The following is a 14707-nucleotide window of genomic DNA, read 5'->3' as shown; positions in this document are numbered from 1 at the left end:
CATTTTTTTTAATATTTAGATTAATTTGTTTTTATTTAGTTACCACAAAAGTTAAAAATAAGTTCTTTTGTTTTTTAGAAAAAAGGCATTAGCCTTAAAATAACCATTCCTTCCCAAAAATATAAAAAAAAATATATAATAACTTTTCTTTTCAACAAAGAAAAATCTCAAAAATTCAATTTTGACTTAGCCGTTTCATTTTCGTCTAACCCTCATTAATTTGTTTGTTTCAGTTTATCATTATTATTTCATTTGCTCGTTTTTGTTACATGGATGTAATTTACGCGAGGCCTTGGACGCGGTTTATTTTATTTCGAATTTTTGGGGATTTGTAATTTACGCGAGTGGTCGCGATGCTTTCCTTTACAGCTTGCTTTATTTTCATATTTTTTATGCCTGCCATGTAATAATTCTGTTGCTTGCATGTTTTTACCGTCTTGCCCTCCGAAGGAATTAGGTTTAGCAGTGTGACCGCCGAGTCAATAACCCTAAATTTTGACCCTTTTCAAACCCTTGACCGTTTCCAAAACCTCAATAGCCTAGGCGGCCCGCCGTGGACAAAAACGCCCTTTACCCTAGCATTAAGTCAAAGAGTCGTCGTACTGTGCTTTAGGGTTTCCCGCCGTGGAATCCCTAATTTTAGCCCTAATTTCAATTCAACGTCTCAACGTAGAGATAGGAGTTTCAACACTCCACGTAAGCGTTTCCTTAATAAATGCTTATTCCCCATCGAAACCTTGACCACAGTCAAGAAATTTCTAACCTTCCTTTCTAGGGGAACTACAATTACTCTGATTCCATTCTTGTCAGGATATGTAGGCACAAGATGCGACGTCTTGCCGAGTAAATTTAGGACTAACCCCTTAGGTCTTTTAGATCACTCTATCCCTTAGCTCAGTATATATTTAAAGTAGATAATAAAATAAAAAAGCATACAGTAAACAAAAGGTTCTTGTAGAGTACTACATAAGTTTAGGGTGCTAGTACCTTCCCTAAGCTTAGCCAACCCCTTACCTAGAGCTCTCCTCACATTGTGTTTACGATGCAAAAATAGGTTTTTCCCTCTTTTGACCTTTTCCTTCGGATAAATCAAAGAGCGGTTGTGAATTGAATTGTGATTCAAACTAATTAATAGTTTGGTATCCTATTTCCACTGCAACAGAAAATGGTGACTTCACTGGGGACAAACATAATTAAGGGTTGCCCTTATTTTGTTTATTGTATGATATTTTATATTATTAATTGTCTGTATATATTATTATATATTATGGGGGGTATCTTTGTTGTGAGATAAGTCCTACACCCGGATTTGAGTGAACTTATTATAGGAGGTGATAGATTCAACGAAGCTTATAGGGAGTTGAATCCCGACCAAGCCGACTTGAGAATCACCGCTCAGTTGAGGCCCTTTTGAAAGGTAGTTCTGTTGAACGAGTAATCGTGAAGACACTTACTATCTTCGATGGGAGCCTATGACACTGGGGACCGTAGTTACCTTAACACCACCTTGGCCTTATCTAGGACGTAGTGCAGGGACTATGAGGGAGTAATCCCAAAATAGTTTCTACGCGATACTACACTCAAAAGAGGTTCTCTTGAGAATATTATTAACCACCGAGTCAATTGGGAAATTGATAATATCCGAAAGATGGACTGATGACTTTGGGTACCGATTTAGAACCCTTGTTCCGCAGGTACAATTAGCCCTATAGTACATACCTCTATGGGATGGGTAGACCTTGACTTCCGCTCATATACCCTTAACCTAGGACTTTGTGTGTTTATGTGCATTAAATCCATAAAACATCACATTGCATTACATCTCATGGAATTCAAACTTTATTTATGAACATCGCAGGCTACTATGGATTACAATAAGAGAAACACCTTGAAATATTCTTTTAAGAATTTTAAGTTGGATGACCTAAGGAAGCTAGGAGCTTTGGTTGAAGATCAAGAGGGGTTCAAGGACAAGTACGGAAGGCTATTATCCTTATTGAGAATCCAAGTGAAGGATGGGCTTCTTTCTACGTTACTACAGTTCTATGATCCGGATTACCATTGTTTCACGTTCCCAGATTATCAGCTATTACCTACCTTAGAAGAGTACTCTCAGTTGGTGGGGTTACCTATTTTGGATAAGTCTCCGTGCCCTTTCTTAGAGAAGGACCCTAAAGAGGAAGACGTTGCTAAAGCCATATGCTTAAAGGTGTCCGACATCAAAGGCAATATGATCGCCAAAGGCAGAACTGTGGGGTTACCTACGCATTTCTTAATCAAGAAAGCCCAATATTATGCTGATCATTTAAGCATGCCTACCTTTGAGACAATCCTTGCTTTGCTTATTTATGGAATGCTACTCTTCCCAAGTTTTGAAGGATTCGTTGACATTAACGCCATCAAAATATTCATGAAGAACAATCCAGTACCAACGTTATTGGGTAACACTTATCATTCCATACATCTCCGGAATTTTCGTGGTGGAGGAATGATCACCTGTTGTGTGCCTTTATTATACAAGTGGTTTATTTCGCACTTGCCCAAGTCTTTTTTGAGTCTGGACAAGGGATTTTGGTCACCAAGGGTCATGGCGCTGACACACTCGAACATCGTTTGGTATAATCGTGTGTATGATGGAATACTAATTATTGACAGCTGTGGAGACTTTGCCAACATACCTTTACTTGGTTTTAATGGAGGAATCAGCTACAATCCAGTCCTAGCTCGCCGACAGTTAGGGTATCCCTTGAAAGAACCGCCTAAAAGTGTTCATGTGGAGAAAATCTTCTTTAAGGGTGACAAAGAACTTCAAGATCAGATTGTATCCGCTTGGCGTCATTTGCACAAGAAGGGCAAAGAAAGTCTGGGAAAGCCGAATTGTGTGTCTATGGAACCTTATCTTCGTTGGGTCCGGGAAAGAGCCATCAAGCTGAAGATGCCTTATCCTCGCCAAGATCCTTTACCTTCGAGAAGAGAACCTATTTTAGTATTCATGTCCGAAGCTGAAAAGTTGGAAATCGCTTTGAAGAGAGCACAACATGAGGCAGAAACGTGGAAAAATAAATATCAGGTTATCGTCAGTGAGAATGAAGAGCTACAAAAGCAGCTGCAGGCGAAGAATGAAGAAGTGCTTTCTTACAAAAAGAGAAGAATCTACGAGGATTTATTTTCCTCCGACTCTCCGCCTACTCCTTAGGGCTTTCGTAGCTTTTATTTAGCTATTTTCTTGTTAAGAGTTTTTAAGAATATTTATTTGTAATCCATTTTCAAATTAATAAATAAAGATCCCAGTGGTATTCCGCAATATTCGTAAATGCTTGAATTCCATGAAATCTTTCATTCGCATTTTGCATCATATTTTGCAATTCATGTGTCTCCCGGTTTTCTCATACTCGGTTCTCTCGCCGTACAGTTTCGTCACCCTGAATCGATACAACGCTAGAGCTCGAGCTCGAAGAAGGATGGAAGAGCATGCTCAAGAGATGGATCGCGTTAACAACGAGCTAGCAGACCTTCGAGGGAATGTAGGAACAATTATGGAATTACTCCAGGTTATCAATGCAAAGATGGATACTCAGCCTACTGTGGTTTCTGAGATCAACACTACCGCTCCCGTAGATCCTCCGGTTGTTTCAGTTGAGAACCCGTTTCCTTATGGTCTTTCGCAGAGTTTCATACATCTGCCTGTTGTTACGTCAGTTCAACAAACTATGCCGGTTGCACAAAGTGGTCAACAAGCCATGCCCGTTATACAGAACGTTCAACAGACTGTGCCTTTGGTTCCCGAGCCTCCAAAGGTGGTCCCTACCTTCACACAAGCTAATGTCCATACTCGGGTGCAGCCTTATCTTAATGAGCCTGTTTATGAAATTCTGGATGATAATGATGAAGGGTACCAGCCGCGTGATAGGCTCCGTGAGGAGGTTGTTACTATTGATAAAAGATTAAGAAAGATGGAAGGAGACCAAATCTTTGGTGTTGCTGCTAGAGACATTTGTTTGCTTTCCGGTTTAGTTATTCCGCCAAAGTTCAAGACTCCGAACTTTGACTGCTATGAAGGGACTACCTGTCCGAAAAGCCATTTGATAATGTACTACCGTAGGATGGCTGCTGTCGCAAACTTGTTAAAGGATGGACATTCGATTCCGAACAAAGGAATACGAATCTTACTCTGATGGTGAAAACAATCAAAAGATTGACCAAAGAGCGCATGAGATATATCATCTATAGCCGTCAAAACGTAGATAATACACTCGCATGGAAGATTATCCATAACCGGGTTGTAGGTTGTTAAAGGATAAATCGACCGACATCATCCTGAAGAGAGCGAAGGCAAACTTGTTAAAGGATGGACATTCGATTCCGAACAAAGGAATACGAATCTTACTCTGATGGTGAAAACAATCAAAAGATTGACCAAAGAGCGCATGAGATATATCATCTATAGCCGTCAAAACGTAGATAATACACTCGCATGGAAGATTATCCATAACCGGGTTGTAGGTTGTTAAAGGATAAATCGACCGACATCATCCTGAAGAGAGCGAAGGCAAACTTGTTAAAGGATGGACATTCGATTCCGAACAAAGGAATACGAATCTTACTCTGATGGTGAAAACAATCAAAAGATTGACCAAAGAGCGCATGAGATATATCATCTATAGCCGTCAAAACGTAGATAATACACTCGCATGGAAGATTATCCTAACCGGGTTGTAGGTTGTTAAATGGATAAATCGACCAACAAAGAAAGGCATCGGGATACTAAGACTAGGTATGCAAAGATGACCAATCAAAAGGGGAAACCACAAACATTACTAGCAAACGGTGAATGAAAGAGGACCCATTGAGGATAAAATGGCTTACTCGGAGCAATTACCCACAAGGAAGGGGAAGACCCGCTGGGGATAAGATTGCTTAATCAAAGCAAACACCCAAAAGGAGAAAAGAATATCAATACCGAAACTGGATAATGATAACCACAAAGAGGGGATTACATCTACCGGCTCGTAGGCAGAAAACCACAGAGAAGCAACCGTCATCGACTAGGATGAGCGCAAAGGTTGACTCCACAAAGGGGAGAACATGGAGTTTACATCTACCGGTTAGTAGGTAGAAGCCCACAAAGATAGGACTTACAACTACCGGTTCGTAGGTAGAAGCCAACAAATTCCGCTGAGGGACAGAGTGAGAAAAAAGGATTTACAACTACCGGGCAATAGGTAGAAGACCGCAAAGGTAGGACTTACAACTGCTGGTTTGTAGGCAGAGGCCAACAAACAGTCTGCTGAGAGACAGCCACAAGGAAGCCAGTTTAGGATCGATCCAAAAAGGCATACTGAATCAAGACTCATCCTAATGAGGAAAGAAATCAATAGGGAAAACCCATCCCGTTATGTGTGGGGAGGGAACGGAAACAACCGTCATCCACGAGGATATAACTCAGTGGGGAGCGCAGAAGAAAATGACAGACATTTTCTGCTTAAGGGGTCGACTTTATATGGAGAGATCAAACACACCCACATCTGCTAGGGGAGGATCTACTGGGGAGATCTGGTTTTCCTTTCACCAACGGATGAGGAAATAAACCTCTCTGAGGGGTATCAATCCTGAATGCTGTCAGGAGCAACTGTAGCAAACGTGCCGTACAGACGTTGAACGAGAATCCGCCTCTGCCGGGGATACAGTCTGGGGGGTAACACATGAATGCATATGTTTGAATTTTTCTATGGCGTAATGCTCCATATTGAAATGGAAATGCTACGCAATTTGAGGATGCAATGATTACTATATGCCAAATGCAAATGATGAAAACTCCACTGGGGAGCCCAAAGATCAGATACTCCAACTCTGTGGGGAGACTCCGCTTGAAGAAATCCGCTTGAGGAAAACTCTGCAGGGAGAGCAACGACTTCTCACTCATGCTGGAGAACAGAGGTACCAAGAATCAACCATATCTCTGGTGAGGATAGATAGGCATTGATAAAGTTCATCATGTCAACGACTCTGCTGAGGATCTATCCGAGAAAATGACGGAATACTGGGATGTCAATCCTCCAAATACCGAATCTTCACAGAAAAGCACCCATGCCGGGGAGAAGAGAAGACTGCTCTGCTGGAGAGACGAAAGTTGAAGTCTTCAGTAAACACTCTGCTTGGGGAACTGCCCCACAAAAGTATTTCAACAGCAACCTTGCTGGGAATGCCCCACAATAGGGTTCAAACAGCCCTCTACTGGAGATGCCCCACAATAGGGCTAACAGGGACTTGAAGGAAGAATATTGCACTGCCGGGGACATGAAGATGAACAACTTCAACCAAAACTACACTGAGCAACCTCGCTGAGGAGAAACCATGAGATTCTACAGGAAAAAGATACCGTTATGCTCGAGATACGAACAAATGTCTTACCTGTTGGCAATCGTACCACCCTTGGGAGAGCACTGCGGATCTCCTAAGTATCCTTCCATCATTGTGACTGTTCACTTTGTTTAAGAACAATTTTGTGATGGAATGGTAGTCTGCAAAGGGCGAGACTCCATAGATCTGTACAAGAGTGCAAATAATTGGATAAAAGCTCAAATTGATGTGATGGAATGGTAGTCTGCAAAGGGCGAGACTCCATAAATCTGTACAAGTTTGAAATCGGTGATATATATTGGAGAGGGCTACATTGAACATAATGACCTTTTCTCTACCATTCTGAATTTTCGATGTATTCAGAGCTTCAGTCGACGATGAATCGAGAATCCCTGACGGATGACAGATGTAGAGCACAGTCTTGTCAGGATGCAGTTACTTGCCAAATCCCTAATTTTTGCCTAGATTGCCCCAATGTGAGGTGCTCAATCTAGCGGGATGAAAATTCTTCTTCAATGTCTCTAACTTTTGCCTGGATCGCCCTTTCGGGTTTTCAATCCACCGAGACGCTCTTTTTTGCCTAAGTCGCCCTTTGGGGTGTTCGACTTAGCGAGCTGTTTTGCTTTTTTTTTTTAGGCAAAGTATTTCTTGACTGCATCTGGATTCATAGGACGAGTGAACTTCTCTATCCATTGTTGTAAGCGTCAAAGCACTGCCTGAAAAGGCTCTCTTGACAGCATATGGACATTCATAGCTTGGGGTTCACTTGCCCCTGGAATCGGGTGCGAAAGACAAGACTTTCTTGAGCACAAGGCCACCTTCTCGGAACACACGAGGCTTGACCTTCTTATCGAATGCTTTCTTCACTCTCTGCTGACATAACTGACCATGACACATGGCGGTTAATCTCTTCTTTTCGATCAGATTCATTTGGTCGTGACGACCCTGAATTCATTCAGCATCAGTCAACTTGGGACTTGAGGGTGCTATTTCTCTTTTGTTTCATTCTTTCTTTTTCTTTCTTTTGATTTTTTTTTTGATTTCTTTTGATTTCTTTTTTTTGATTTTGCACCCTCCTCTTTCTTTTTTTTTTGATTTTTTCTTTCAATGCCCCAGTTGGCTGTTCTGCTGATTCTCGAGATGCAGCTGAGTGATCTTCTTTTCTTGCTCAAGAAGTCGGGAAATCTCGTCAGGAATCCTTTCAACATCATCTTCTTCCGCTTCGAATACAGGGAATTCAAAATTGGGAGATGACGTCGGATCATTATGTTCAATGGGTTTAAGAAACAACCTGCATAATGATTTTGAGTATAAAAAGCACTTTGAAAATCAAACAAGACAATCGTTATGCAGATGAAAAGATTGCTTTTATTCTTGTTTTTAGGGTTTTTTGTGATCACCAATTTCATGAAAAAAGCAAAAAGGGAAAACAAATGAAAAAACAAATATTTTAACATGCTTTTATTTGAATGAAAATATCATTGCACAAAATGTTGCCAACAATGTCATCACTTCTCCTTTTGGCATGGGAGAAGGGTTTTTAAACAAAGTGATTATTACTCTGATTTATGGACAACTGTAGGAACGCCCACAGTGACCCAATTGTGATAGATCCCACCAGGGATGACAAATGTCAGAATCTCTTGCATCAACAGCTTCTGCTTTTGAACCACCCTCTTTGTTGAAGACCTCAGAAGAAAAGCCAACGCCAGCCCAAGACTTGTTATCTTCAAACTTGATTAGCATGGGGACCTAAGTCCTCAAAGTTCAGAATACCTGACCTCACAAGGTCTTGAACCTTCATCTTCAACTGAAAGCAATTATCCACATCATGACCGGGAGCACCCGAATGATACACACAATGCTGCTCAGGCCTATACCACCACCGAGGGTTGACGGGTATAGCCGGCGGGTCTCTGGGAGTAATCAAGTTCCGCTCTATCAAAGAGGGATACAGTTCTGCATACGACATAGGGATCGGATCAAAAATGATCTTCTTCCTCTCATTACTCGTACTAGCTTGATTATCATTGGGAGGTTGGTAAGCCTGCTGTAGAGGACGATGTTGTTGATGCTGATATTGCTGAGTTAGTCTTCTCTGTTGTTGTTGCGTTTGAGTTGCTGGAATAGTCACAGCAGCAGCCTGACGATACTGTCCTCTGTTCACATTCCTCCGACGGTGCACAGCATTTGTTTCACTCTCCCCCCTTTTGTGTGCCCCAGAGAATGGCTTCTTAGAATTCGAAGAACTTGAAGAGCCAGGATCTTGAATCTTTCCTGCTTTAATGAGACTCTCAGTCCTCTCCCCACAGACAACAACATCAGAAAAGCTACTGAACGGGCAACTCCCCATGCGGTCCATGAAACACCCTGCAAGGTCTCGATGAACATGTCAGTCAGCTCTCTCTCCAACATCGGAGGTTGCACTCTTGCGGCTAGCTCACGCCATCTCTGGGCGTACTCCTTGAAGCTTTCTCCAGTCTTCTGACACAAGCTCTGCAGTTGGGTTCGGCTCGGCGCCATGTCCATGTTATACTTGTATTGCCTCAGAAAGGCTTCACCCAGATCTTTCCAGCTTCTGACTGATTCTTTCTTCAGATCCATGTACCAGTCCAAAGACGCTCCAGACTAACTGTCTTGGAAAAAGTACATCTACATCTTCTCATCATCAGTGTAAGCAGAGATCTTTCTGTAATAAGCCTGCACATGGGTGCGAGGACAGGAAGTGCCATTGTACTTGTCAAAGGACGACGCCTTGAATTTGTAAGGGATTCTCAACCCATCAACCAAACCCATATCGGTTACATCGAAACCCAAGGAATTCTGACACTCCCTGGCACGGACTTTCTCAGCAAGGGCATCCACTTTTCTATCCCTCTCCCCGGTTCTCACAACTTCATCATCCTTACTGAGCAGAGTGAACATGTCCTCTTGCCTATCAACAAGCGGAGCAGGATGACGAACAAGAGCCCGGGTAGCTCTGACATTGACAGTCTCTGCAGCAAGAGGCTGTCCATTGATCCTTATTCCTCTGAGTTCATCCCCGACGGCATAGTCGTTAGCGGGAGCAGCAACGTTGACATTCTCATGAACAGGTACAACAGTAGGCGAAGCACGGTTGGACGTCTGAATCACAGTCTCTTGTCTCTGAACCAGGGCTCGGAGCTCTTCCTGACCTTGCGAAACCCCTTGCATCGTTGTCATGAACTGGGCCATGTTCGCCCTAATCCAGCCAACTCGGTCTGAACCTGATCCATACTCCTCTGACGATTGAGTCTGGTTGAGTAACGATGCGGTCGACGGTCAGCAATCCTGTCTCAGTCAGGAACCAAAGTGAGAAGTCTCTCCAAACATGTCTGTGATGCAAGGATGCTATGTGCATGATATGCATGATATGGGTATTATTTTGTCATGGATGATCCTGATAAAGGATATGCGTATGCGAGTTAACTTTTTTGTTTTTTCATGCATTATTATTATTATTATTATTTTGAAAAATAAACATGCTTTGATGCAAATGATGCGAACATGACTGGTTGGCTGTGCATCTCGGAACACAGGATCAAAGCTTCGGCCTGAACTCGGAACCTCAATCATCTGAAACCCCAAAAATCATCTGAACCCAAGTCAACATCTGAGCAAGTACCCTCAAATTCTGCCCAGGGATCCGAAATAAACGGAACCCTCTGATCAATACCAGGATCAAACCTCCGGCGTTTCAAAATAAAGATCCATAAATACGACTTATAAATAGGACTCTGATCAACCAATAGTCACCAACAAAGTCACCATTAGAACATGCATCTGTAAGAATCAACCCTCCCCTCACAGGTAAATTCTAATCAGGTCATCCTAAGGCGGACAATGATCTCGACAATCGGGCAAAGATACTCAACGGGTTTGCCCTTTCGGGTGTGCCGTTGTAGCTCTCTTAAGATCGGCTCAATCAAAGATCCGGGAAAGAACGGTCACCGAAGTCAACAGCTCAGATGAGATCCTCTAACCTGAGTGGAATAACTCCAAACGGAAGGACTCCCTCAAATGAACCTCGTCCGGCTGTGGTGACACGTCGCAACAACATGCTGATACAGCAAGTGAGGAAACGCGAGACCACACTAATCCTAGGTGTATACTCGGGCCTGGGTTTTAGCCCCACTCAGAACACCCACCCCAAATAGAGGAACCACCTGCACAGGAGACAGCTCAATGACAGTATGATGCATGCAAACAGATATGCACTTATATACAACATAATAACCATGAATGCGATAAATAACAGCAAATAGCAACCAAAACCCTAACCTAGAGAGCGCTAGGAGAGACTCGCTTAGGGAAGATGGACCAGCAAGAGGTCAACTTCTCTCGTCCCCAGCAGAGTCGCCAGCTGTCGCATTACGCGAAAAACCGACGGGAAACAAGAACAACAGAGCCGTCACCGTGCGTTATTTATCCCAAAAGAGGGAAAGGAAACGCTCAAAGTAAACCTGGAAAAGACATGGTCTCGCGACCAAAGAGAATGGGATCGGGATCGGTTATGCGAAGGGAAGGTATTAGCACCCCTACGCATCCGTCGTACTCGACGGGATCCACACACTAAAGGAAGGAAAATGGTTGCTAAAACACTGCTCAAACAAACATCTACACAGGCTGAAAGAGACACAAGAAAACAGACAAGACTGACTCGGCAGGATATCGCATCCTGGGCCTACTTAGTCTATCAGGCATAGACATCAGAGTCAAAGTAGTTCGGACTGGGGGAAAAACATGCTCGCTAGGATGTCGCATCCTATGCATACGTATCTTCTTGGACTAAGAAGAATCAGAGCATCCGTAGCTCGGCTCACGCACGCCAAACAAACAACACAGGCAAACGTGGAATCCGAATGCCAATCGCTGGACTTACATCAGATTCCGAACCAAAACACACCCACACTGGAAACTAGATGCCACTTGATGGACTTATACCGGACTCCAAGCACACAACAAGAGGATACGGAATGCCAATCGCTGGTCTTACATCCATCTCCTGACACACACAAAGACAAAACAAAACGGGCGCCCGGAGAGATCAGCTCATCTCCTGCCTACGTACCTCATCTGGTATGAGGATCAGGGCGACGTAGTTCCCCTACGCAGGGACACAGGACTAGCCTAACCAGATAACAGAGGGAGACACAACTAGGGAGACTAACTCGAGCCTAGATGTTATCATGCAAAATCATCCCTGGGTCAAGGTTGCTACCTAACTTGCACATGGAGCAAGCTAAACCTAAGCACAGGCACAAGCAAAGCAAACAATCACAGATAGCACACACTATATACACACCAAGTGGGGCTCAAACAAAGGTTAAGCTTTAGTCAAGGGGTCATGTCAACCTCGACAAACAAGCCACTGTATCAGGGTGAGGTTAGCTCTTAACCTTGACATTGAGGGTCAAGGTGAAGCAGATGAAAGGTGAGTGAAGATGAGACTTCACAGCTCTTATCCCTGGCCTGGGAGAGCTTTAGACAATGAAGTGTGGGTCCAGAAAGTGGGAACCCTTCTACACTTATGACACTGACTCAACTGTACAACTGTACAAGGATCTTGGGTTACTATCCACAATGCATCAACACCAGTTGTGTGAGCAGAGGGATGACTCAACTGAATAGCAGGAGATGGATTGCACATCTCTTGTATCTGCCAATTGCCTTATCAAAAGGTCTTTGATATGTACATGGACAAATATAAACAAGCACAAACATTGCCTCTTAAGGAGGACTTCAGACAGGTGCCTGGCCAAGTAACAGGCCAGGTCTTCCAGACTACATGGAGAAGAGATCATTAAACCTCAGTGCTCAAGCTAGCAAGCAAAGCACAATCAAGTTCACAAAGGAACTATAGCAACTAAGGTACCTGAAATCAATCCAATATAATCAGTACGCAGCTCGAACAATAAGCAAACAGACAATGGTCAACAGTTAACTATACAGTCAAACAACAGTCAATGCACAAAGGTGCAAGCCACAAGGCATAAGCATAAGTCTCAATGCCTACAAAACAAACTCAATGTTAGTCATAAACAATCAACAAACCAACTCCAATTGAGTGCACATCATCAAGCATAAGCAAATTGTGCTTTTAACCTGAAACAAAGCTCAAATGTGAGAGCACAAACCACTAGTACAAGACTAGGGTCAAAATGAGAGCAAAAAACCAAAACAGAACATGAAACTTATCAAAAATCAAGATCAAACAATCAAGAATCAAATCCAAGTGGTTCCACATTCATATCATTCATCAATATCATTTCATGAAGCAAAGAGTACAAAACATGCAATTTAGAACCTCATACAACCAAACAGAATGTCTCAACTCAAATCAACTCACAAACATTTCAATAAATCACCAAAAAATTCATGATCAAACAGCATTCACAACCTGACCTACACACCAAATTTCAACTCATTTGGACCAAGGGAAGCAAGTCAATGAAATTCATCAAGTCAACACAAGTTCAAACAAGCTCATACAAGGCACCAAAACATGCATCCACTTCAAGCAATCATAAAACAGAAACCAAACATGATAAATGAATGAAACCAAAGCCATGGCAAACTTCAAGATGTCTGTAATACACATGCCAAATTTCAAGTCCATCCAATAAACCATAAGAATTTCCCAAATCAAATGAAATCATGACTCACAAGAAGTCAACAATTGGTCAAACAGGAGAGAAAATCTCAATCAAATTGGAAATGCATTCAAAAATTCCAGGAAAAATCACAAGCATTATAAACATTCCTAAGTATCAACATGCAAAAATTCAGGTTGTTCCAAGTTCAATAGGCATGGTAACAAAAATCATGAAGTTGCACAAAAAATGGTGTGACACAAATTGTCACACCTCTAAAGATCATAGCATATCTCACAATCCAGGAACTCAAAAATCACAAACCACATATCAAAATGCTCCTTAAGATGTCTAGAATAAGCATGCAAAGTTTCAAGAACTTCCAATTAAGCATCATCATTTCATGATCAAAATGGTAAGCATGGTACAAAAAATGACATGTTCACATAAACCCTAGCCAAAACAGAAATCCACATGTGCACAAATTTATTAAAAATCATCAAAAAATAAAGGACATGGCAAGGATCATTATGAAAAAAAACCTCACATTATTTGGATGAAAATTGAATGAGTTATGAATTTATTATCATGGTGAAAAATTAAAAAAAAAAGTAAACAAAGCATGATGAACATGTGAAATATGAAGGAAAATAAATCAACAAAGCCAAGGCGAAAATGCATCCAGGCGGAATCGATCCTTGCTCAAATTCAACATGGGGCGCCACTTAGTGAAACGCCGCGTTTCACTAAGTGAGGTGTCACCACGTGACTGGCTTCATGGGGAACAAAAAGAAAAATCATGCAAAAGCCACGGGAAACAGATCTACCACGAGTCTGGGAACGAAATGCCAGCATTCATCACACGTTCTTCATGTTCATCATCAACATGAACTTTTCATCACAGAAATTTGCAAACCATATATGGATCGACTCAGCATTCAACACACATCACTAATCTAATCATGATTTCATCCAATTCTAACTACATGAAGAGAATCGAATCAAATAAGTTTTGCAATCAAAAATTCAAATCAAGATATCTTGCTCAAATCTTAATGGAATTGCACAATTCAAGCTGCAGCATGCTCTATGTACTAAGATCTATCAAGGCCATATGAAGATTTCAAGAATTAACATGATCGAATTCTCACCTTATGAAGATGCAGATGTTGAATTCGAGCTCCTCAAGACCTGGATTATCAAAACAGATGCGCAATGATGTTGAGGAAGATGAATGAAGTCAAATCTTTAGCTCAACAATGCTCAGATTCGAGGGAATTTACAACTGGCATATGAATGTGCACTCTTCAACAGTTCCAATTCAGCATGAATTCTCCACTGTTTTGCTTCAATTCAATGCCACAATGCCTGCAGATGAAGGTTAGAGCAAGGAACAAGCAAAGAAATGAAGAAAAATCAATGGAAAGAGTTGAAAATTTTTGAGAGGATTTGAGAGAATTTCGAGAATTTTCTGTTTTGGATCTGAGATTGTGAATGTTAATGTGATTTTCTGTTACAATTAAGACTATATACCACCTCTTAATCCAAGTAGCTAAACATGATTAGCAAAATGGAAATGGATTAGTGAATGCTCATGTCATGTAACTTGGCAAAAATGCCCTTTTTCAAATGCAACCAATGGAACAGTAGAAACTCATTTGAAACAAATCCAAATTTCTGTTTTAAGGCTGTTGGGAGTGGTTTGGAGTGAAAATCATGTGTATTTTTCAAAA

The 14707-nt window shown here is 41.8% G+C and overlaps 2 protein-coding genes across 2 annotated transcripts in view; both read left to right on the top strand.

Moving 5' to 3' along the window:
• The first annotated feature begins 1864 nt into the window (after window positions 1-1864).
• On the top strand, window positions 1865-3196 carry LOC127137157 (uncharacterized). The gene has a single exon (XM_051063643.1). The coding sequence runs from the start codon at window positions 1865-1867 to the stop codon at window positions 3194-3196; it is 1332 nt and encodes a 443-aa protein (XP_050919600.1).
• Window positions 3197-3461: 265 nt separating this feature from the next.
• Window positions 3462-14707, top strand: part of LOC127137156 (uncharacterized) — a 31227-nt gene continuing 19981 nt past the window's right edge. Inside the window, exon 1 of the mRNA XM_051063642.1 lies at window positions 3462-4013. Within this exon, the coding sequence (XP_050919599.1) occupies window positions 3462-4013 (552 nt within the window). The remainder of the gene's footprint in view (window positions 4014-14707) is intronic.

This window comes from Lathyrus oleraceus, chromosome 4, assembly GCF_024323335.1.
Source record: "Lathyrus oleraceus cultivar Zhongwan6 chromosome 4, CAAS_Psat_ZW6_1.0, whole genome shotgun sequence".
Taxonomy (NCBI): domain Eukaryota; kingdom Viridiplantae; phylum Streptophyta; class Magnoliopsida; order Fabales; family Fabaceae; genus Lathyrus; species Lathyrus oleraceus.
Note: the sequence above shows the minus strand (reverse complement) of the source record. Positions and strands in the feature narration are given on the sequence as shown.